Source organism: Oryx dammah, unplaced genomic scaffold, assembly GCF_014754425.2.
Source record: "Oryx dammah isolate SB20612 unplaced genomic scaffold, SCBI_Odam_1.1 HiC_scaffold_29, whole genome shotgun sequence".
NCBI classification, from domain to species: domain Eukaryota; kingdom Metazoa; phylum Chordata; class Mammalia; order Artiodactyla; family Bovidae; genus Oryx; species Oryx dammah.
Genome location: NW_024070213.1, coordinates 68,214,010 through 68,239,244, shown reverse-complemented (window position 1 = coordinate 68,239,244; position 25,235 = coordinate 68,214,010). Strand labels below are relative to the sequence as shown.

At 39.9% G+C, this 25,235-nt stretch overlaps 1 protein-coding gene across 1 annotated transcript in view; it reads left to right on the top strand.

Moving 5' to 3' along the window:
- Positions 1-232: 232 nt before the first annotated feature.
- The window catches only part of CUNH12orf56 (chromosome unknown C12orf56 homolog), a 75,289-nt gene continuing 50,286 nt past the window's right edge, over positions 233-25,235 (top strand). Inside the window, exons 1-2 of the mRNA XM_040233373.1 lie at positions 233-484; positions 25,056-25,218. Of these exons, the coding sequence (XP_040089307.1) occupies positions 233-484; positions 25,056-25,218 (415 nt within the window). The remainder of the gene's footprint in view (positions 485-25,055; positions 25,219-25,235) is intronic.

Here is a 25,235-nt window from a genome sequence, read left to right as displayed (position 1 = left end):
GTGTGTGTGTGTGTGCGCGCGCGCGCGCGTGTGTTGGTGTGTTGGGGGCGGGGGCGTGGTGGTGGTTCAGGGGGCCAGACGCAGGAGTTCCGAAGCCGGGGGCCACCGGGGAGGCGGCCGCGCGATTCGGCGGCTTTGTGGCGTGCGCGGGTTCCACCGCGGGCGGCACGGAGGCGGGTCGGACAGAGGCGTCCGCAGACCCCGGCACTCGGCGGGGCCGCGGGCGCCCCGCATGGCCAGCCCCGCGCGCTGCGGCTTCCCAGCGCGCAAGAATAGCCGCCTGGACGCCTTCCTGCGGAGGCATCTGCCGCCCAAGATCTACGACGCCGTCCGCGCCTATGAGCAGTGCATCGTGGTATCTGACTCGGAGAAACACACTCTAAAGTACATGGTGCTCACTGACCGGCTCATCTACCTGACCGAGAACCCGCCCAAGTCCATCCGACGAGTCGTGGCGCTGCGGGACATCGTAGCCATTGACCTGGTGAGGCGCGCAGACGGGCTCGCGAGAACCCCTTTCTTGGGCCCCCGAGTCCCTGTTACTCTCGGGAAGGAGGAGGAGGAGGAGGAGCTTCCTCACCCTGCCCAGGACTCTTGTTCTCTGTAACATATACTTTCCTACTAGTAGCCACATAGGAAAACTGGATTGCTGTATGCATTACGGATAAACATGCTTTTACCATTCTTATTTTGTGTACTGGTCATCCCTGTCCCCTCAAATAGGACAAGAGATTTGAGAACATAGCCTCCTACTAGAAGTACTCTTTAAGGTAGTTCTTTCGTTAGTTAAGCACCCACAGTGGGCCAAGCACTGTGCTAGGCTCTGAGGATGAGAAACTGAAACAGGGGGCCTTCCTAGAAGATTCTGTGGGAAAGACAGAAAACCAAAACCAATGCAAATAAATGCAATGTGAGAAGTGCGAATATGCCTTATTTATTTTTTATCTTTAGGGCTTAGACCATGTTAGGTACTCAATATGAGTAAGTGAATGAACGAATAAGTGCATGCGTTGATAAGATTTGTGTGGAACGCATGGCAATCTCTGGCAGGTATTTCATCCAATCCAGGCTCAGGCCATGCTGGGAAAACTTCCTGGAAGGAGTGTCATTAGAGCAGGAGCCTTGAAGGAGATACAGTCTGTCTCAGTTTTTAGTTGCTGCTACTGTATTCCTTTCATTCAGCAATAGATTTACCTTATAAACCAGCAACAGCTTGGAAGCAGTCTCCTCTCCAATTACTGTTTTTTCCCCCCTTGGCTCCCTTTGTCTGAGTTGCTCTCCAGGTGTGTTCTTCCTTTTTCCACTGGGGACAGGTGTCTAGCCTCCTGTTTCTTTCCCTCACTTGAGTCTCTGTGTCTCCCAGGGGAGAAGCTAGCAAGCCTTGATGGGGTCAAGAAAATCATAGCTTCTTTGGATCATGTCTGTAAGAAAATAATGAAATCGAATGAAAAAAGTGAAAGCTTTTTCGACTTAAAATACCTCCGTGGGCTGATATCGCTATGCTGATTTCTTTGCTTCATTTTGATCTCAGGTGGCCTCAGCCTGCAGGGGATTGAAGCAGGATTCCTGGCCAGAGATTGAAGTCATCCACCGAAGTGACAGCACTGAATCCTAGACTAGAACATCAGGGACCAGTGGTCAGTGACAAGGCCCTTGCCTGTCAGCTGTGTAGAAATGAATTCCCACATAGAGACAGAAAGTAGTGCAACAAGGAAAGCATTTATTAGGAGAAAAAGGGTATTGTGGATAGACAGGTGGTCTCAGAGAGCTGCGCCCTTGTGGTAGTTTGAATCACTTTAATGGGGCATTTCTTCAGGTTTCCTCTGGCCAGTCACCTTGCTTTGCCTGGTTGAGTCCATATTTGGTATGCGTCAGGGTCTTTCCGTGTGTGTGCATGCATCCCTTAGCCCAGATGGATTCGAGTCGGTGATGCCATCCAACCATCTCATCCTCTGTTGTCCCCTTCTAATCCCGCCTTCAATCTTTCCCAGCATCAAGGTCTTTTCAAATGAGTCACTTCTTCACATCAGGTAGCCAAACTATTGGAGTTTGAGCTTCAGCATCAGTCCTTCCAATGAATATTCAGGACTGATCTCCTTTAGGATCCTTTGGGACTGGTTGGATCTCCTCGCAGTCCAAGGGATTCTCAAGAGTCTTCTCCAACACCACAGTTCAAAAGCATCAATTCTTCAGTGCTCAGCTTTCTTTATAGTCCAACTCTCACATCCATTCATGACTACTAGAAAGAGATCTCTAGTCTTTTCCATTTTATTGTTTCCTCTATTTCTTTTCATTGTTCTGCACTCAGTATGACAGCATATTTGGAAAACTTGGCAATGGCCACAGGACTGGAAAAGGTCAGTTTTCATTCCAATCCCAAAGAAAGGCAATGCTAAAGAATGTTCAAACCACTGTATAATTGCCCTCATTTCACATGCTAGCAAGGTTATCCTCAAAGTCCTTCAAGCTAGGCTTCAACAGCATGTGAACTGAGAACTTCCAGATGTACAGGCTGGGTTTAGAAAAGGCAGAGGAACCAGAGATCAAATTGCCAATATTTGTTGGATCATGAAGAAAGCAAAGAAATTTCAGAAAAACATCTACTTCTGCTTCGTTGACTACACTAAAGCCTTTGACTGTGTGGATCACAACAAACTGTGGAAAATTCTTAGAGATGGGAGTACCAGACCACCTTATCTGTCTCCTGAGAAACCTGTATGTGGGTCAAGAAGCAGCAACAGTTAGAACCAGATGTAGAATAACTGACTGGTTCAAAATTGGGAAAGGAGTAGGACAAGGCTGTATATTGTCGCCCTGTTTGTTTAACTTAAATGCAAAGAGAGAGAGTGTGTGTGTGTGTGTGTGTGTGTGTGTGTGCTCAGTCATATCTGACTCTTTTTCGACCCTACAGACCGTAGCCCCCAGGCTCCTCTGTCCATGGAATTTTACCAGCAGTGATACTGGAGTGGGTCACCGTTTCCTTCTCCAGGGGATCTTCCCAGCCCAGTGATCAAACCTGCGTCTACCTGTGTCTCCTGCATTTCAGGTGGATTCCTTACCACCACTGAGCCACCAGGGGAGTACATCATGTGAAATACTGGGCTGGATGAATCACAAGCTGGAATCAAGACTGCTGGGAGAAATATCAACAACCTCAGATATGCAGATGATACCACTATAATAGCAGAAAGTTAAGAGGAACTAAAGAGCCTTTAATGAGCGTGAAAGAAGAGAGTGAAAAAGTTGGCTGGAAACTCAACATTCAGAAAACGAAGATCATGGTATCTGGTCCTATCACTTCATGCCACACAGAAGGTGAAAAAGTGGAAGCAGTGACAGATTTTATTTTCTTGGGCTCCAAAATCACTGCGGATGGTGACTGCACCAAGTAAAAGATACTTGCTCCTTGGAAGGACAGCTAATGACAAACCTAGACAGTGTATTAAAAACAGAGATGTCACTTTGCTGACAAAAGTCTGTATAGTCAAAGCTATGTTGTTTCCAGTAGTCATGTACAGATGTAAGAGCTGGACCATAAACAAGGTTGCTGCTGCTGCTGCTAAGTCGCTTCAATCGTGTTCGACTCTGTGAGACTCCACAGATGGCAGCCCATCAGGCTCTCCCGTCCCTGGAATTCTCCAGGCAAGAACACTGGAGTGGGTTGCCATTTCTTCTCCAGTGCATGAAAGTGAAAAGTGAACGTGAAGTCGCTCAGTTGTGTCTGACTCTTCGCGACCCCATGGACTGCAGCCTACCAGGCTCCTCCGTCCATGGGATTTTCCATGCAAGAGTACTGGAAAATACGAAAAGGCAAGGGTGCCATTGCCTCCTCTGATGAGCACTGAAGAATTGATGATTTCCAACTATGGTGCTAAAGAAGACTCCTGAGAGTCCCTTGGACAGCAGGGAGATCAAACCAATCAATCCTAAAGGAAATCAAGGAATGTTCGTTGGAATGACTGATGCTGAAACTAGAGCTCCAATACTTTGGCTGCCTGATGGGAAGAGCTGACTCACTAGAAAAGACCCTGATTCTGGGAAAGACTGAGGGAAGGAGGAGAAGGGGGCAACAGAGGATGAGTCAGTTGGATGGTATCACCAACTCAATGAACATGAATTTGAGCAAACTCTGGGAGATAGTGGAAGACAAAGGAGCCTGGTGTGCTGCAGCCCATTGGTCACCAAGAGTTGGACATGACTTAGCAACTAAAGGACAATGATGACGGCTTGTACCAACTAAGCTTCATAGGGTGTGTGAAAAATGAGTGTCCCCACACTGCTTTATCTAGTGTCAGTTAATATCCACAGGTGTAGCTGGCTTGTCACCCCTCTGTGAACATTATGTCTGTCCTTAATACCACATGGAGAATTTTCCTGATTTCTGTGTTACGTCAACTGTATTGTCCCCTCATATATATAGTTGTCTGTTACAGTGGAATACATTGTTAGAGTGCCAGGCAGCTTTGTTGTTTAGAACCGGTTCCTCCTTTCTTGAAAGATCAACTGTTTTAATCTCCTTTTCTATTAGGGTGCTGTCTTTTTCTAAGGCTACCTCTTTAGAATCCTTTTCCGTTCTCAAAGGTCTTCTCATTTTACTGTGCAAATTTGTCTCTTGTTATTTAACTTTCAGTTGGCTCAGGTTCCCAGTGGCCTTTGTTTTCACTGTCAATAAAGCCCCTAAGCAAGCCAATCCTTTATGCCTCTGGGCCCCTACCCTTGTTGTTCCCCATCTGGCTAGATCTCTCATTTAGTTCATGTCTCATGTTCTAGTTACACTTCACAAAAAAAGAAAAGTGCAAATATACAGATTAAATTCTATTCTCTCGCCTAAGAGGGGGAAAACAAAATGAACAGCAGTGAGATTCTGTGAAAACACAGAAGTGAGATTTCCATTCTAGAAAAGACAAGTTTTATGTGCACTTGGAGGTCTCAGTAGGGGACTTTTTTCCAAAACAAATTAATGTCAGATTTATTTAAATAATTTAATGTAAGTTTTGGTCATTTATTTTTAAAAACTAATTATTTTAAAAACTGAAATATAATTGACCTATAACACTGGGTTAGTTCCGGGTGCACAACATAATGGTTCAATATTTCTACACATTACTAATGATCACCACTCAGTGGGTGTTTGATGTGGTTCATCTCCTAAAACAATGGGTTTCCAAGGTTGATTAGGCAGAGCTTTTGTGAAAGGCTGATATTTTCTTTAAAATTACTTTTGAAAGCTCTAGAGTTCTGCTTTTATTGTGTGCATCACCACACTATTCTTTAAGCACTTCTAAGATTAGATACATTTTTCAAGCGTGAGAACCAACTATCCTGAACAGTGATTTCCAAAAGTTCGGGAACACTGCCTGATTGATACATGTGACATGGCCAATAACTATTTGTTAAATGTTCAACATAATCTGTCTCTTTGTTTCTCAATTTATTATTTGCAGTATACACTGGAGTGTTTAGTAGTACATTTTTATTCAGCTTTTGCCTTCTACCTGTGTGGATTTGGTCAAGTTATTCAACCTCTGCTTTATCTCTCCATTTCTTCATCTGTAAAATGGAGATGGTAGCATCATCCTTATAGAGCTGTTGGAAGGATTAAGTTCATTAATAAATGAAACATACTTAAAATAATACTTGGGGATTTCCCTGGAGGTCCAGTGGCTAAGACTCCATGTTCCCAACACAGGTGGCCTGAGTTCGAACCCTGGTCAGGGAATGACATCCCACATGCCACAACTAAGACCCAGTGTAGCCAAATACATAAGTCAATAAATAAATGTGTTTAAAAAATAAATAAAATAGTACTTGGCACATGGTAGGAGCTATACACATGTTTCATTGTTATTAATAACCTTTATCCACATACATTAAGTCAACTTAGGTTCATGAATCTGTAAGACTGATATCTCCTTGGGAGATTAGTAAATTTGGGGGAAAAAAAGAGAAGAACTGGTTTTTGAGCATTGCTTATGTATTAGGTGTTTTACAATGTCACTTGTTCTTTTTGAAAACTTGCCCATTGGGTTTGCCGAGTTTAATTTGTTGAAGAACAGAATTCCTGAGCTCCACCCCCAAACCTGTTCCTCTCTTAACTTTTCCCATTTTAGGAAGTAATGTCATCCTCCATTATCTTTAGTTCTTTCATTTCCCATATCTTACATATTAGTCTATCCTCTTGATTTGTGTAGAAGGGGAAAAGGTTTTCCTCAACCCTTCTAAGGATCCTGATTAGGTCTGAAAATTAAACTGAAAAAAAAAAAATAGATGAACAGGGGCAAACTGTACAAACTTGTTTAGCATAAATTTTATATGATAAGGGAGACTTTAGAAGGAAATAAAATTCCAAAGAAGAAACAGTTACACCTGTGTGTGGGGGCTTCCCTGGTTGTCCAATGGTTAGAACCTTGCCTTCCAATACAGGGGGTGCAGGTTCAATCTCTGGTTGGAGAACTAAGATCCCACATGCCTCATGGCCACAAAACCAAAACATAAATAATATTGTAACAAATTCAATAAAGACTTTAAAAAATGGTCCCACATCAATTAAAGAAAAATCTTAAAAAACAAAGCAAAAACCGGTGGGTGTTTAACACTAAGTTTGATGAAGAATGGAGAGTCATAGAAAAATGTGATAGTTCAAAAAAGCTGAAAAAGCTAAGGGTCATAAACTGGGGACATTTTAGCGAGGCCTGCTTGTTTGGATTCATCTTAGCATTCCTGTCTTGGAGATAAGGTTGTTCCTTTCTTGTGGGTATAGAGAGACCAACTCTCTCATGAGGGCCTTATGACCCAATTCAGGGAGGAGGGCTGGGGATCAGAAAGACTTTTCTGCATCTGCATTTTCTTGAATGCCGTCAGCTCAGAACACTCAGTATGCTAAGGTACCAACCATATTTTGGAGTAGTGTGTTCTGAACCCTGTCACTTGTCTGCTAAAATGTATTTAACTATGAACTACCTGGAACACTTTCCCTCACATCTTCAGAGGGTTGATTGCTTGGGATGCCTTCTGGGGCCACCCAGTCTAAAGTGTCAGTCCCCAATACAACTACCACATCACTGTTTCAAAGCACTTACCACTATTTGCATTATGAGATTAATGTGTTTGGCGATTTATTCGTACCTGTGTCCCATAGTGGGCTCAGTGGTAAAGAATCCACCTGCCAAGCAGGAGATGCAGGTTTGATCCTTAGGTTGGAAAGATATCCTGGAGAAGGAAATGGCAACCCGTATTCTTGCCTGGGAAATCTCACAGACAGAGGAGCCTGGAGGGGTACAGTCCATGAGATCACAAAGGAGTTGGACACGACTTGGCAACTAAACAACAACAATAACAAATGCCCCACAGTAAATGTAAGCTCCATGAGAGCAGGACCTTGTCTATCTTGTTCATCCCTGTATCACTGTGTGTTATATTCTCTGACACATAGCAGATAGTCAATAACTATCTGTAAATTGGGAGAATGAATAAGTGAATAAATGGATGCTCAGGTACATCATACAGTTCACTTCTTAGAAAGGGAGATCATATTTCCTTATTTCCAAATACTGAGAGACTTGGGAGATTGGCAGCTCATCACACTGGCCAGAGTTACATAGTCAGTTAGAGGCAGAGTCGGACTAAATTCTCATGGGTCTCCTGCTCTTCAAGTTCAGCTTTCTTCATGTATTTTGTGTGTCTGCATGAGATGATCCCTGTGTTGTTTATCATGCATGTTGAGAGGTAGTAAAAACTTATAGAAGGTAAGACCATGTTATGTATACTTCTTTTCATCTTGAACTTTTTTTCCCCCTTGTATTTTGACTCACTTCTAACATTTCAAAGATCTCACTGTGGGAGGTGCAAAAAAGTGGTAAACTCTTATCAGTCATTTTGGCTGCTGCTTAAGAGTTTGTTTGCATAGAATATTTTGGATATTGCATTCAAGTCTTGAGAAACTCTAAGAGGACCAGCAGTTTGTCAGCCTGATTCACTGCTCTGACCCTAGTGACTGGTCAGAATTGTTCAGCTTAAGCTGCACTAAGAAATCACCTCAAAGCCTGAGTAGTTTCACATAGCACAGAGTCTAGTCTTAGCTACCTGTCCATGGTGGATTAGCAAAGACTGTTCATTTTACTCACAAGGTGTGTGATACTTAGTTACCCATTTTAGGATCAGAGGTTCCCTTTTACCCCATGCTTGCTTGATCACCAGGGCCGGGGGGATTGCCTCTGCAAATTATGTACTGGGTTTGCATCTTCTACCCAGGGGCATGTCCCTACTTTTCACATTTCATTAACCAGAGTCGGGAATATGGCCATGCTTAACATAAAAGGGGGTAGGAAAATATGATCTTACCATGTGTGTGTTCCACGTGTCTGGAAGAGAGGATAGGAATACTTGTGAACAGCTCTAATGCCTGCCTCAAATTGCTGACATTTTATTGAGTGCTTACTATATGCTACCCATCTGCTGTTCTGAGTGCTTGATATGAAACTTCTTTATCCTTACAACAAGCCTCAGATGATACTGTTACCTCAGTTTTACAGATAAGGAACCTGAAATAGAAGGATTGAAAGCAGTCTGCCCACGGTCATCCACCAAGTGACAGAACCAGAATATGAACTCGAGTCATCTGGCTCCAGAGTCAGGGCTCTTAATCTCTAGGCTACAGCTGCCTTAGTACCTAGCAGATCATTTTTTAAAAAGTTTTCATTGACTGGATCTCCAGAAGACTCTAAACTCTTTTGAAGATAGAAACTCTAATCATATGTTTTGTATGTTTCAACTTTGTGCTTTGTATCAGGAACTCAAAATATCTATGAGGAGTTGAACTGAATAAATTAGAAACTTGATAATCAACTGCTGAAAGCTTAGGGTTCCTTTTTTCTCTGAAATTAAAAGATGGTGAAAGAAATCCAATGAAATCAAGACTAAGGGGTAAGGTAAACATAGGATTATACACAAAATACTGGAAAATAAAGGAGGGTTTTCCCCTCTCCCTGCATTTTGAAAGTAGTACTTTAATATAAGAGAAACTGGTACCAGTTGCAAATATAAATATGGTAAAAAATGATGCAGACTTATTCATAAGTGATATATTATTCTTAGTGTATTGAAAGTGTTAATCACTCCGTTGTGTCTGACTCTTTTCCGACCCCATGGACTGTAGCCCACCAGGATCCCCTGTCCATGGGATTCCCCAGGCAAGAATACTGGAGTGGGTTGCCATTCCCTTATCTAGGGGGATCTTCCCGACCCAGGGATTGAACCCAGGTCTCCTGCATTGCAGGCCAATTCTTTACTGTCTGAGCCACCAGGGAAGCCCATTTTATTCTTAGAGATTTAGTCAAAAAAATTAGGGATATTTTCAAGTAAAGCCTATTCATTTAATAACAAGAAAGAGCATTCACCTCTCTCCCCAAATGCCTTTTGCTGCCATCATCAGAGACAAATGCCAGACTGAGTGGACCATGAATCTGGCTCAGCATTGCACTACTGAAGTTCTTATGAACAATCAAATATCAAGAGTTATAACACACACCTATTGGGTATGTACTGTGTGCCAGCCACTTTAAGTGGATTATCTCATTTCATTGTATTGATTCTTTCAGGATGGTGATGTTCTCTTTCTTGCATAGATGAGAATACTGAGGCAGAGAAAGGGTAAATACTTGTACAAGTTGCATAATCTGAAAACATGTGACCTGGAATGTAAATTTAACCTTTGGACATCATAGCCAGCATTCTTTTAACCACTATGATATAGTGACAACGGGCCTCCTGCAAATTTATGGTATTAATATTTCTTGAAAAGCTTTTAGGTTTTGCAATAGGACAACAGAGTTACCTCAGTATGCACATTGCATGGTTTCTGAGTATCGGGTGTCAGGAGTGGATAAACAAAACACCTTTTCCATTCTCCCACACCACCTCTCTGTATTCAGGATTGTTGTCCTTCACAACTGAGGCTGGTGTCATTGCTGCTGATGAGGTTTAAGGACAGGTTTGGCTGCAAAGACCCAGATGGAATATAGTATCTTTTTCACAGGGCCAGGATTTGCAAGGTTTTTTTTTTTCTTTTAGTATTCCTCAGGTGTGGTTCTCGGTCCTGAGGCAATGATTTTTCAAGCGAACATTAAAATTATCTAGGGACTCTCCAATATTATGCAAGGGCAGTGCCCCATTCTCCTAATGGGTAATTCCTTTTGAAATCTATGAGTGGATCATTCACACGAGCAATATTCATACTTTCCAAAAATAGTTCACCTACTCAGATTTCCTCAGGAACTGGTATGCCAAAGCCCAAGGAGAGTAGAATGGGAATAGCTCACCTACTCAGACTTCTTCAGGGATCGATGTGCTAAAGCCCAAGGAGAGTACAATGGGAAAAAACCACCTGGTGGAGGCTGCACAATCACCACAGTGGAAGGCTTTGCCAAATGCTAAATGTTAGAACTGGACATGGAACAGTAGACAGGTTCCAAATCAGGAAGGGAGTATGTCAAGGCTGTATATTGTCACCCTGCTTATTTAACTTATATGCAGAGTACATCATGAGAAACGCTGGGCTGGAGGAAGCACAAGCTGGAATCAGGATTGCCGGGAGAAATGTCAATAACCTCAGATATGCAGATGACACCACCCTTATGTCAAAAAGTGAAGAACTAAAGAGCCTCTTGAGGAAAGTGAAAGAGGAGAGTGAAAAGTTGGCTTAAAACTCAACATTCAGAAAACGAAGATCATGGCATCTGGTCCCATCACTTCATGGCAAATAGATGGGGAAACAGTGGAAACAGTGTCAGACTTTATTTTGGGGGGGTCCAAAATCATTGCGGATGGAGACAGTAGCTATGAAATTAAAAGATGCTTGCCCCTTGGAAGAAAAGCTATGACCAACCTAGACAGCATATTAAAAAGCAGAGACATTACTTTGGCAACAAAAGTCTGTCTAATCAAAGCTGTGGTTTTTCCGGTAGTCATGTACGGATGTAAGAGTTGGACTCTAAAGAAAGCTGAATGCCGAAGAATTGATGCTTTTGACCTGTGGTGTTGGAGAAGACTCTTGAGAGTCCCTTGGACTGCAAGGAGATCCAACTAGTCCATCCTAAAGGAAATCAGTCCTGAATATTCATTGGAAGGACTGATGTTGAAGCTGAAACCCCAATACTTTGGCCACCTGATGCAAAGAACTGACTCACTAGAAAAGACTCTGAAGCTGGGAAAGATTGAAGGCAAGAGGAGAAGGGGATGACAGAGGATGAGATGGTTGGATGGCATCACCAACTTTATGGACATGAGTTTGAGTAAACTCTGGGAGCTGGTGATAGACAGGGAAGCCTGTAGTGCTGCAGTCCATGGGGTTGCAGAGTCAGACATGACTGAGTGACTGAACTGAAATGTAAAAATAGCTTCCACTTGGGGGTAAGCTTAACTACAGCGTGACATAGGTGATAGCTAACGTGGTTTAATTTGAGGGAGGTTCATTGATGGCCTCTCCATATATTGATTGGCCATTTCATCAGGATATTAAATATTTTGGGCTTGTCAGTGGTCCTCCAGATTTGCTCTGAAATAATCTTGGAACAGGTGATTCATTACATTGCAATTTGGGTAAATTTTTTTTTTTTACCTGCTTTCCTCCCTTTTTGGGAGATTGTAGAGTTAGAATGTGCTCTGCAGAGGAAGTTAGGTCCTGAAATGACAATGGAAGCAGAAAAATGTCTCACAGTTTACCTGTATCAGGGCCTTACTTCAACTACCTACTGTCCCATTAAGTAAAAGTGAAAAAAAGTAAAAGTCGCTCAATCGTGTGCGACTCTTTGCGACCACATGGACTGTAGCCCACCAAACTCCTCTTAGTTCTCTAACCAGAACCTGTGTATCCTGCAGTGGAAGTGTGGAGTCCTAACCACTGGACTGCCAAGGAATTCCCCCCAAGACCTAGTTTTTAATAGGAAGATAGCAGCTGGTGCTCTTGGACATGGTTGGAGCATGGGGTTCCATATTAGTAGTGACGGGGGTCAGCACCTTTTTGAGAGGCAAAGAAAGGTCATATATCAGGAAGCACTATAATTGATGAATAGTCTTCAGTTCAGTCACTCAGTTGTGTCTGACTCTTTGCGACCCCATGGACTGCAGCATGCCAGGCTTCCCTGTCCATCACCAACTCCCAGAGCCTGGTCAAACTCATGTCCATCGAGTCGGTGATGCCATCCAACCATCTCATCCTCTGTTGTCCCCTTCTGTCGTCAATCTTTCTCAGCATTATGGGTCTTTTCCAATGAGTCAGTTCTTCGCATCAGGTGGCCAAACTATTGGAGTTTCAGCTTCAGCATCAGTCCTTCCAATGAATATTGGACTGATTTCCTTTAGGAATGACTGGTTTGATCTCCTCGAATAGTCTTAGAGTTTTTATAATATTGAGAGGGAGCACTTAGGAGGCTGTTGAGAAATAACTCCACCTTGTCAGCCTCAGTGTCTAATGAGAAAAGGGGACAGCTAAAGTCATCATTTATATAAGTGGAACAGCAGAAGTACAGCACTGGATCAGTAATAATTTAATACAATTATATTCAAAAGAGGTGATTTAAATACGGGCAGCTGTTCTTTAGAAAATTGAACGTATGAAGTCATAGGCTTAAAGCTCAGAACCCAGATGCAAAAAATTCAGAACAAATTTAAAAAATCGCCAAGCTATGGAGGGAACTTCCTGATTCAGAGAAAAAGATATATGAAGATGCTTACAGGGCAGACTGGCAGGTTTACAAGGAAGAGATAAACAGAATTCAAGAACAACTAACTCCAAGTCAAATGGTATCTTTGGGAAAAGAAATCATGCAGAAACGTTTAAAAAAGAAAGTGTTAATAAAAAAGAGAATAAAGCTGAAAGCTATAAATGAAAACTGGAAAAATCTCTCTAATTCTCAAAAGCAGGTATATATTCAGCTTGCTAAAGATGATAAAATTCGTTATTATAACGAAGTGAAATCTTGGGAGGAACAAATGATGGAAGTTGGACGAGAAGATCTTATACGTCACTCAATTAAATACCCAGCAAAAAATGACCCTGAGAAGTTTTAAAATAGAAGATTGAGTTATGTTCATAATGGATAGACATAAGAAACGAACTAGGTCTCAATACCTGAAGCTGTTGTAAAATTAGAATGGATAAAGTTGGTGAACATTTATATTTAATTCCTTTTCTGTAGCCCATGGACTTCTGCTAGCCGATTCAATACATTTTGTATTGATGTCTTGCTTTTGAAAACCCAGATAAGAGTTCATGTGGAATTTATTTTGTTTATTATTTTATTTATTTATTAATTTATTTAGGAACTACTGAGCATCACAATAATCCATGAAATGTAGCTGCTGCTGCTAGTCACTTCAGTCGTGTCCAACTCTGTGCGATCCCATCAACAGCAGCCCATCAGGCTCCCCCGTCCCTGGGATTCTCCAGGCAAGAACACTGGAGTGGGTTGCCATTTCCTTCTCCAATGCATGAAAGTGAAAAGTGAAAGTGAAGTCGCTTAGTCGTGTCTGACTCTTAGCGACCCCATGGACTGCAGCCCACCAGGCTCTTCAGTCCATGGGATTTGCCAGGCAAGAATCCTGGTCTGGAGTGGGGTGCCATTGCCTTCTCCAATGAAATGTAGCAGTGCATCATTTTACCTTTGATAAAGGTAAATCAGACTGTGAAGTTTTTTTATACTTGATGATTATGCAAAAAATATTCTTGTTTCCTTATATTATGGAAGCAGGAGTTTCCTATTCATAAGTATCTCAAAGTTTGTAGAAGCCATAGTGTTCTATGATATAACTGCATTTTTAAAAGAGCATCCAGAACTCATGCTGGTAAATTCCAAATCCTGGGTATAATTCATATTGTAATCAGAGTTGATGGTTGTACATGTGAGGAATTTCTGGTGTCAGTTGCAGCTTTTATAAAAGGGATAGATTTATAAACCTTTTCCTCATTATCGTTTTCCTAAATTAAAAACTAAAAAATTATGTACCAAATCTATGCATATTGTTTTATATTGCATAGAATAAAAATTATGTGTTTCTTAATTATGTTTTAAGGTGAAACATTCATTTTATAGCTTTCTGGGATTTTTGTTTGTTTTTTTAAACAAAGTAGGAGTTTGTATACTGAATTATCTTTTCTCTTATATAAATATATTTATCCAGAAAGTAGAGAACTTGTTTGGTGTAAGTTTTGAAATGAGAGATCTAAAAAAATCATGTGTCTCCAAAGTCTCTCAAATTGGAACCTATAATTTTTAAACATTTGCATAACATATAAAAGCCTGTATAATAATTAATAGCCAGTTCTAGCCTGATGCCCACATCCAGCCCACTGCCTGCTTTTCATGGCCTTGTCAACTAAGATTGTTCACAGTTTTAAATAGTTTAAAAAAAAAGCATACTTCAAGACACATGAAAATTAATATGAAATTCAGTGTCCATAAAAAAATGTTTTATTGGAACACAGCCACACTCATTGTTTATGGCTGTTTTTGTACAACAGTGCAGTTGACTTAGTTGCTACAGAGAAGTGTAGCCTGCAAAGACTGACCCGTGTAGTGTGGAATGAGACGCTCTTAAGTTACTTGCTGTGGCTCAGTAAAATACATCTTAACAGTTGTCCAGTTAGCATTTAAACCTTACCATCTTCTAGCATTTGATTATCTTCTTAACAAGAGTCAAGGGCTTTCAAAATCCACACCACCTTTTTGAGCAAAATAGTCAACTGTCATTGTCAGTTCACATGAATTTATAACTCAAATTTATATATTTACTTTGTATTTTGCAAAATATGCAAAAAAAGTGTGTATTCTAGATCTCCAGAAAGAAGATTTTTCTAGTTTGTGGATAGAAAATAAGTAAAAGAATCACTAAAAAATGACTTGTTACGTACTGAACTTGGCAAAGGTTGGGACTATAGAGAAAACTACAACTTTAAGAGGACTAGCCTAAGATTTAAATATATGAAGTTGTTTGAAGTTTTCAAACAACTTTTCTCTGTGAATGGTAATACAGGATAAAGTCTGCCGTTATGTAAATGACCCTTGGTCTGAGGCTGGAGTATTCTGGGGAGGAAGAGATAGGGAAGAAAAGGGCATTTGCTAGTGTCTGTTGCAAGCTTTCTCAATTAGGTTTCCAGGAGAGAATTAAGCCCTAATTCCCTGTGGCATCTAGAATGGTACCGATTTTGTACCATCTTTAGGAGAATGGAGAAAATAATCACTCAAATAATTTACTGTGTTCTGTGCTTCAGAGGAGCCCAGGGAGCACATGGGAGTCAATGTTTATAATAAATATTATAGAATGGGTGAGAAAGAGAAATGAATTATAAACTCCTGTAGCACAAATGTATAAAACACATATTCATACCTACCTTCTGAGCTCTAGGCATTTAGCTGCCTGTACTGTTTTACACCGAACACATTCAAATATCTCCCTGAATATACTGGGAAGTTCAGTGTCTACTAAGTTCTCATGTATATACTTCTTAATATAGGGAGGAAAGGTATGAAACAGTGAAAGGAGCTATAGCAAAACCGTTTTGTTTCTAAAAGGGTGTCATTGTTAATACTTTAAATATTAGGATAATCTGATTTCACACCTTTCTTAATAAACTTCAGTGCATGGCATACCATGTATTAAATGCCATCCAATTTAACAGTATATACAAATACTCTGTTATGAAGAATGAGAGCTTATATCAATAACCAGTGGCTAGGTGTATAACCAGTCGCCATTCTTAAATTGACTGAACAAGAAACTCTAAAAGCTAAAGAATTGTGACCAGGGAAAAGATGCTTAAGTGAAAACAGTGTTTATGCTATCTGAGCAGTCAGTCACAGAGATGCTTATGTTCACTAGAGTACCAATATTAGATTTTATAAATTTGACAAGGGTGTGTGTGTAATTATTTTCTGATGTTTAAGGTATATGTGCAGATTCAGCCTACTGTAATAATGTAATTTTGCTATTGCTTTTGGCTAACTCCTTTTTTGGAAATGCAATTTTTTTTAATAAGGTATATGCTTTTTTAAATAGTTGGCCATGAATATGTATATTTACATTTCTGAATTAAAATGGAGTTAAAGTAAAAAAAAATAAAAAATAAAAGAGGTGATTTATCAAGTATATATAAATTGGTTCAATTCAGTCACTCAGTTGTGTCTGACTCTTTGCGACCCCATGGGCTGCAGCATGCCAGGCTTCCCTGTCTATCACCAACTCCCGAAGCCTGCTCAAACTCACGTCCATCAAGTCGGTGATGCCATCCAACCATTTCATCTTTTGTTGTCCCCTTCTCCTGCCTTCAATCTTTACCAGCATCAGGATCTTTTCTAATGAGTCAGTTCTTTGCATCAGGTGGCCAAACTATTGGAGTTTCAGCTTCAGCATCAGTCCTTCCAATGAATATTCAGGTCTGATTTCCTTTAGGAATGACTGGTTGGATCTCCTTGCAGTCCAAGGGACTCTCAAGAGTCTTCTCGAACACCACAGTTCAAAAACATCAATTCTTTGGCGCTCAGTTTCTTTATAGTCCAACTCTTACATCCATACATGACTACTGGAAAAACCATAGCTTTAACTAGATGGTTTAATTATTTTATTAAGAGTTTTTATGTCAACAAGTGATAGGAAAAAAAAATCTGTCACGTGTCTCAATTTGGAGTTCTATGGTTATTTTCATGTAGATATTCTACAGGTATGATTACCTGTGCTAGAAGTAAAAGCAGTTCTTTCAGCTTTGAAAACTGGTCCTAAAAACATAAATTCAATGCTGTATGAAATAATGGATAATTTATTTCCAACCTAAATTAGCTAAGAGTTTACAAAATAGAATATATCATAATATTTAAAGCTTATTTGGGACATAAAGTTTGAAATTTTTAAACAAAGGTAATTCTGTAGGACCATTACAATTTCCTTCCTGCCTCCTCCCTCCCTTTCTCCTCCACTTCCTCCCCCAACCCCCCACCCCCATCTCATTCCTCTCTCTCCTTTGGGCTAAAACTTTGGCTTTTGAATTTCCTAAAGATGCTTCTGATGTCCCAGTGCAAAGGCAAAACAGCTTTATTTTCAGATAACACCATATCTAAAGTAAATCGCTAACAAGGGACTGAATTCAGCTCTGTCCCCTTTAAGAGCTTTCTTTTCTTTCTTCAGGCGCTGATTTGGACTAAGTGTCCTTGCCCTGTTCACTGATACCAGTGGAGAGGCTTTCTAGTCAGAAAACTAGGCCAACACCCCATGGATGAGTAAATTCACCTTGTTTGGTTCCTGGGTGGTCCTCTCATGCTTCACAAGCATGCTGTGGGTCTTGAAAAAAAGATCTTGATTATTATTATTTTTTAAATTTTTAAAAGTGAAAGAAAAAAGAGAGACCATCTTCCTTTCTTTAACACTTTGCCCTGTTAATTCAAGTCCAAGTGAATTAATTGTGTATGTCAGAGTCTTGCTCTGTTTATACATTTCTAGTCATAGGATCTGCAACTGAGATTATGATTGTTACATGAAGCAATAAGAGAGCAGAGGGAAGGTGAAAAGTGACTGGTCATTTTGGCACTACCACTATTCACAGTTACTGTTCATCACATCTGTCATCATCTCCCCCTAGCTTTTCCAACATAGATGTATCCCTTTAGCTGTGTGACTGTTATCAGGAATCATTTAACACTTCTGTTCTTGTGATGGGGTGTCATGGTGTGCATAAAAATGGCTTTTTAAAAAGTGAGCCTACTGTAAACAAATTGTTTTTATTAATCATATTAGATGTTGTCCTTACTGTTCCACCCCCGCAAACCTGAACTCTTTGGTGACAGATTTTTCAGGGAAGAATGCACACATCTATATTTTATGACTATGAGATGCCAGACTACCAGCTGAAATATTTTTTTTTAAAAAGATCAGCAAACAAGATGATTCTTATAATTAAATGAAAATAAATTATATACATATAATTCCATCATCCAGAGATAACCATAGTTAGCCATACACCCAAGAAAATCTGGAGTACAATATTACAAACTGATCAATGAATTAAAATACATGGAACCATATTCCACATGAAAAGTGAAAGTGTTAGTTGCTCAGTCATGTGTGACTCTTTGTGACCCCTTGGACTCCTCCTGCCAAGCTCCTCTGTCCATGGGATTCTCTAAGCAAGAATAGTGGAGTGGATAGCCATTCCTGTCTCCACAGGATCTTCCTGACCCAGGGATCGAACCCTGGGTTGCCTGCATTGCAGGCAGATTCTTTACAGTCTGAGCCACCAGGGAAGCCCATATACTCCACATACTGTTTTATAATCTGTTATTTTTAGTTTCCAGCATATCGTGGACATTTTTTGATGCCAATGAATACAGGAAAAATTTAAATGACTTCTTTGTATAAAATGTCACTTTAGTGTATTTAAGCAAGATACCATGTTCTAGAATGACAGAGCTAAGCAAATTCGATGATTACAGCAACTAAAAAATAGGTCTGACTCTACTTACCTCCAAATGAAGGAATTAGCATAATTTGACTAAAACTCTGACACAATAATGAATTCAGCTGCTTGATTACTTTTTGGATTCCTGCCTTATTTTTAAAAGAAATTCTCTGAGAGGATCCCCACCTCTGAACACTAATAGGGCTGTGCACTTAAACCTTAGTTGGTTTTTTGTAAAATTGGCTTTAGAGACAGAGTAACTTGATTTGTAATTCTAGTTCCACCATTTATTTACTAGTTTTGTAAACTTAACTCTGCATCTTGGATTTTTCCATTGCAAAATGGGGTTAATAATGACTATCTTATAGATTCGCTGCAAGAATTATTATATAAAATGTGTGCTGTTTTTCATGAACTGTAATTATTCAAATAATTATAAATACTTTTTCTCTCCCCAAAACTGCTAATAAGCAATTTGACTCAGAAATATTTACATATTTATTTGCATTCAGTCTCTACTTAAGGCATGATTTTCATCAGAGTAACACTAAATACACCGGAATCGTAGACTGAAGTCTTAAGGAACACTCCCAATAAAGATTCCAGAAGTATTAGAGAGTTAACTGTAAAGGAGAAAACCATAAAGGAAATATAAATTGTAGGTGAATATTTATCTGATTTTAAGGTATAGAAGGCATTTCTAAGCATAAACAAAGGAAGAAATGAGGTCAAAAGTTGACAGATTTACCACTTAGAAACGCTATGTTTCTGTATGTTTTTAAAAAACACAGAAAAGTTTTCTACAAATAACAGCATTGTAAAATATGTCAAAGACAATGAAAGACATAGATAGGTTGCCCCCACCAGAATTCCTACTAATCACCCCTGTCCCCACTTCAAAGTCTTTCCCACCCCCACTATCATAATAATCTTAAAAAAAAAAAAGGTTATTCTTTTTTTTTCAGCCAAGCCCCACAACTTGTGGGATCTTAGTTTTCCTCCTGCAGTGAAAGCACAATGATCACCACGGAATTTCTGAGAAAAGATTCTTTATCACAATATAAGACTCTTCAGGCTGGCCAGATTATTTACATAGGGCAACAAGAGTGTTAATTTACCAGATAGGCCTCCTTAAAAATACTTTGCAAATCTAGGGTACTGAATAACTACCACTGCTATAGATTTAACTTCTATCTGGAAATTCCATAATGAATGCAGGTTAGACTTTTAAAAGCCTGTATTTGCTTTCCCAAGGCTAGGAAATCAAGCTTAAGAAATTCCACCAGATTTTTCCTGCAGTACCTATAAAATCTGAGTGATTTTTGAGATCTTGAAATTTCTTCTGGAGGCTCTTCTTGAGGTTCAGAAAATTTGTTGAGTTTTCTAGTCTGCCAGGGAGTGACTTTGCTAATACTTGTGGGGCTGGTACACCTAGGGACCAGGCCAGTTTTCCTTGGAAGTCTTTGTTAACATTGGTTCCATAGGTACAGCCAAACTTTGGCCCTTAAAATGGCCTGTCATACCTGGTTAAACCAGCATTCTACTTAAATATTACACTTCATATAAGGCTGTAGTTATACAATCAATGTGTCTGTCAGGTTATATCCCTGTAAAAAGGAAAGCAGATCTTTATTCAATCAAGTTAAGAGTTTCTGAATTCTGGGGGAGTCAGTAAAGATATTTAAACACTTTCAGTTTTCAAAAGTAGAATCTACTAAATTGTTATGTTACATACTGATTATTACTTAAGAAGAAAGAGAAAAAGCTTCCTTTCATATCCAGAAAAACAGAACATTAAACCAACACTAATAATAGTCCAAAGAAATAATAAAAATAAAATTCCCCTCATCAGTTTCATTTTGTCCTTAACTGTTAATTCTTATTCTGATAAATATTGGGTTAGGAGTCTTATGAAGTCACCTGCTTCTTGATATAATAGAATCCTGCAAATCCTGACTAAGCCCACTGGTGCAGTCTTGAGGGTTGACTATGTAATATCAGGTCAGCATTGAAGTATTAATACTTTGAAGAATTATATGTCAACTATACCTCAATAAAAATATGTTTAAAAATAGTTTGAAGAACCTGGCTCAATTATTTTTCCAGGAGACTCTGAAACTGGCCTTCTTTGTTGAAGACACAAACTCTGATCTTTAGCTTATAGTAGAACTCTCAAGCAAGCATCTCAATAAAACAAAAACTATCTGTTGAAGACAGAGACGTTAAATGACTATGATTAGTTTATTACTCAGACCTTTCAAATAGGAAAGTCTGATGAGGCAACTGACAAGAAAATTCATCTCACACACTAGTAAAGTAATGCTCAAAATTCTCCAAGCCAGGCTTCAACAATATGTGAACTGTGAACTTCCAGATGTTCAAGCTGGTTTTAGAAATGGCAGAGGAACCAGAGATCAAATTGCCAACATCTGCTGGATCATCGAAAAAGCAAGAGAGTTCCAGAAAAATATCTATTTCTGCTTTATTGACTATGCCAAAGCCTTTGACTGTGTGGATCACAATAAACTGTGGAAAATTCTGAAAGAGATGGGAATACCAGACCACCTGACCTGCCTCTTGAGAAATCTGTATTCAGGTCAGGAAGCAACAGTTAGAACTAGACATGGAACAACAGACTGGTTCCAAATAGGAAAAGGAGTACGTCAAGGCTATATACTGTCACCCTGCTTATTTAACTTATATGCAGAGTACATCATGAGAAATGCTGAGCTAGATGAAGCACAAGCTGGAATCAAGATTGCCGGGAGAAATATTAATAACCTCAGACATGCAGATGACACCACCCTTATGGCAGAAAGTGAAGAACTAAAGAGCCTCTTGAGGAGAGTGGAAAAGTTGGCTTAAAGCTCAACATTCAGAAAATTAAGATCATGGCATCTGGTCCCATCACTTCATGGCAAATAGATGGGGAAACAGTGGAAACAGTGTCAGACTTTATTTTGGGGGGCTCCAAAATCACTGCAGATGGTAATTGCAGCCATGAAATTAAAAGACAGTTACTCCTCGAAAGGAAAGTTATGACCAACCTAGACCAACCTAGACAGCATATTCAGAGAAGGCAATGGCACCCCACTCCAGTACTCTTGCCTGGAAAATCCTATGGATGGTGGAGCCTGGTGGGCTGCAGTCCATGGGGTTGCTAAGAGTCAGACACGACTGAGCGACTTCACTTTCACTTTTCACTTTCACGCATTGGAGAAGGAAATGGCGACCCACTCCAGTGTTCATGCCTGGAGAATCCCGGGGACAGGGGAGCCTGGTGGGCTGCCGTCCATGGGGTCGCACAGAGTCGGACACGACTGAAGCGACTCAGCAGCAGCAGCAGACAGCATATTAAAAAGCAGAGACATTACTTTGCCAACAAAAGTCCGTCTAATCAAGGCTGTGGTTTTTCTGGTAGTCATTTTTGGATGTGAGAGTTGGACTATAAAGAAAGCTGACTGCCGAAGAATTGATGCTTTTGAACTGTGGTGTTGGAGAAGACTCTTGAGAGTCCCTTGGACTGCAAGGAGGTCCAACCAGTCCACCCTAAAGGAGATCAGTCCTGGTGTTCATTGGAAGGACTGATGTTGAAGCTGAAACTTCAATCCTTTGACCACCTCATGTGAAGAACTGACTCACTGAAAAATACCCTGATGCTGGGAAAGATTGAAAGCAGGAGGAGAAGGGGACGACACAGGATGAGATGGCTGGATGGCATCACTGACTCGATGGACATGAGTTTGAATGAACTCCAGGAGTTGGTGATGGACAGGGAAACCGGGCGTGCTGCAGTCTATGGGGTTGCAGAGAGTTGGACACGACTGAGCAACTGAACTGAACTGAACTGATGACATGCAAAGCCATGGCAAAAAATTAGACAAAATGTATCTAAGGGTAGTGATGAAGCTTGGTTTCAAAGACATTGTAAAAGTTACATCTCATTTGTAAAAACGAATGAATGAACATGATTTTTATATAATGCTTAAATATAGCTAATAACACTGAGATATTATACTAATAAGGCTTCCCTGATGGCTCAGTGGGTAAAAATCTGATTGGAGACTCAGGTTCAATCTGACACAGGGGACTCAGGTTTAATCCTTGGGTCAGGAAGATCTGGAGGAGGAAATGGCAACCCATTCCATTATTCTCACCTGGGAAATTCCAGGGACAGAGGAGCCTGGCGGCCTATAGTCCATGAGGTCACAAAGAGTCAGACATGACTAAGCACACGGCACACATTATACGAATATAATATAAAGAATTGTTGTTCAGTCACTAAGTCATGTCCGACTCTTTGTGACCCCATGGACTGCAGCACACCAGGCTTCCCTGTCCTCCATTATCTCCCAGAGTTTGCTCAAGTTCATGTCCACTGAATCAGTGATGCTATCTAACCATCCCCTGCCACCTCTTCTCCTTTTGCCCTCAATCTTTCCCAGCATCACGGTCTTTTCCAATGAATCAGCTCTTCACATCAGGTGGCCAGAGTATTGCAGCTTCAGCTTCAGCATCAGTCCTTCCAATGAATATGCACAGCTCATTTAAAATATTAGATGGTAAATGTACATTTTGGGGCAGAAACATTTTACTTACATAAGTGGTTGCTTATCTGTACAAGCCATGAGAACAGAGTTCTTTTAAGAATTACTAATGTAGGAGCTTCCCTGGAGGTCCAGTGGTTAAGAATCTGCCTCGCAATGCATGGGACAAGGGTTTGATCCCTGGTTGGGGAAGATCCCACATGCCAATTAACCCCATGAATCACAACTCCTGAGTCTGACAGCTGAAACTACTGAAGCCCAAGCTCCCCAACAAAGAGGGGCCACTACAGTGAGAAGCCCACTAGTCACAACTAGAGAAAGCCTGGCCACAGCAAGGAAGATCCAGCCAAGGCAAAAATGAATAAATACATGTAAAAGTTAAAAACAAAAAGTATTACTAATTAGCACTTTCATGGTTGTCCAATGGCTAAGACTCTGCACTCCCATATCAGGCAGTTCATATTTGATCCCTGGTCAGGGAGCCTGGTGGGCTGTTGTCTATAGGGTCACACAGAGTCAGACATGACTGAAGTGACTTAGCAGCAGCAGCAGCAGATATAGAAAGAGCTTATAATTTCAGATCAGTAAAGTTAGAAAACAAATTCACACTGGTGCAGATATCCAATAGCTGTTCTTTGTATCAGATGGCAATGATCAATTCTATTCCACTGGACACAATCCATATCATTATGAACAAAAATCATTTGAATTATTATCAGTTTTCCATAACTTACAGTTTTAAAATAGCTTAAAAACAATAAAAGATGAACACCTAGATAATCCTTTTTGCCTATTTCAAAGCATTTCATAATTTATCTTGATTAAAGCAAGGGAAAAATATTAAGAATACAGTTACACAAACCAGAAAATTTAGCTATTTATATGTAACATTCTAATTTTATAAACTTTGCAGGTTTCAAAATAAAGGCATTTCTGAAGAATCTTTTGTGCAGAATTCCTTTATTAACTATAAAACTTTGTATTAACTAAAGCACATTCTCCACTAGGCCTTGCTTCATTAGCCTGATTTGAATTACCCTACATATTTGAAAATAATTTTAAAAATGTGAGTAGGTCCTGACAGTTTTTCATTAATCCATCTTCCTATCTTTGGTTACTCTGTATTAGAATTAAAATTTTTAATTATTATCATTAATCTCCTTCTTATATTTGTGAAAAGAAAATGATGGAACTAAACAATCACAGGAAACATTTTTACCCAAATTCTAAGTACCTGTAAAAATTACAGAGAAATCCCTACTGATGTTTGAATTAATAGTTTTAAGTATGTGTCAGGTAATTCTCCTTTGGAGAAGGAGATGGCACCCCACTCCAGTATTCTTGCCTGGAGAATCCCAGGGACAGAGCAGCCTGACAGGCTACAGTCCATAGCATCACAAAGAGTCGGACACGACTGAAGCTTTTAGCACACAGGTACACACAGGTGATTCCCTTTACTCTTAGCTTTTCAATCATGTGCTACTGCTGCCTCTCTGTCATAAAAAGGGAAGTAGATTGTTCAAGAAAAGATCAAAAGCCCTTAATATTTATTGAGATTTTCCCCTTTTCAGTCAAGAATAGAAAACAAACACTTTGGAGAGAAGAAAAAGCTATTTAGAAGTAGGAAACTTCCGACAGTTTAGACCTTGATGTTTGTATTCACAGAATCTTTGTAGACTGTTCTCTACAAATGGCTGCTGTCCTCTGCAGAGAAAAATCCTAGTCTAAGCCCAATTAATTATGCCTTTTAAGACTTTTAAAATTCTTTAAAAATTTTTTAAATGGAAGTGGTAGGGTATATTTTAACAAATAAAGACACTTACTATTTATTTAGCAATCCTATAGTGTAAATAGTTTCTTAGGTTTTGTTGCTGAGCACATTTTTAGTAAAGACTAAAACAAATAGAGAAGGAATTGGGAAACCTAACAATAAGAGGAAAGATTTCCCAGGGAAAAAAATAAGAAGGAATGTAGTTTAAAATTGCCATAAGCTTTGGGGGATTTATTATCCCAGAAAAGATGAGCAGTTGTATTTGTCTTTAATCAGCTCTATTCATTCTGTTTTTCAGATTGATGATTACCCAGAATTTCTAAGTCCACCAGATAGAGAAACCAACCAACACATTCGTATCATTTATTATACAACTGTTTTAAAAAAAGAGTGTGAAAAATCAAAAGGTGTCAGGAAATTCTTATTTCCATTTCATCATGCCAATGCTAACAACAAAAAAGGTATGTAATATATTTCT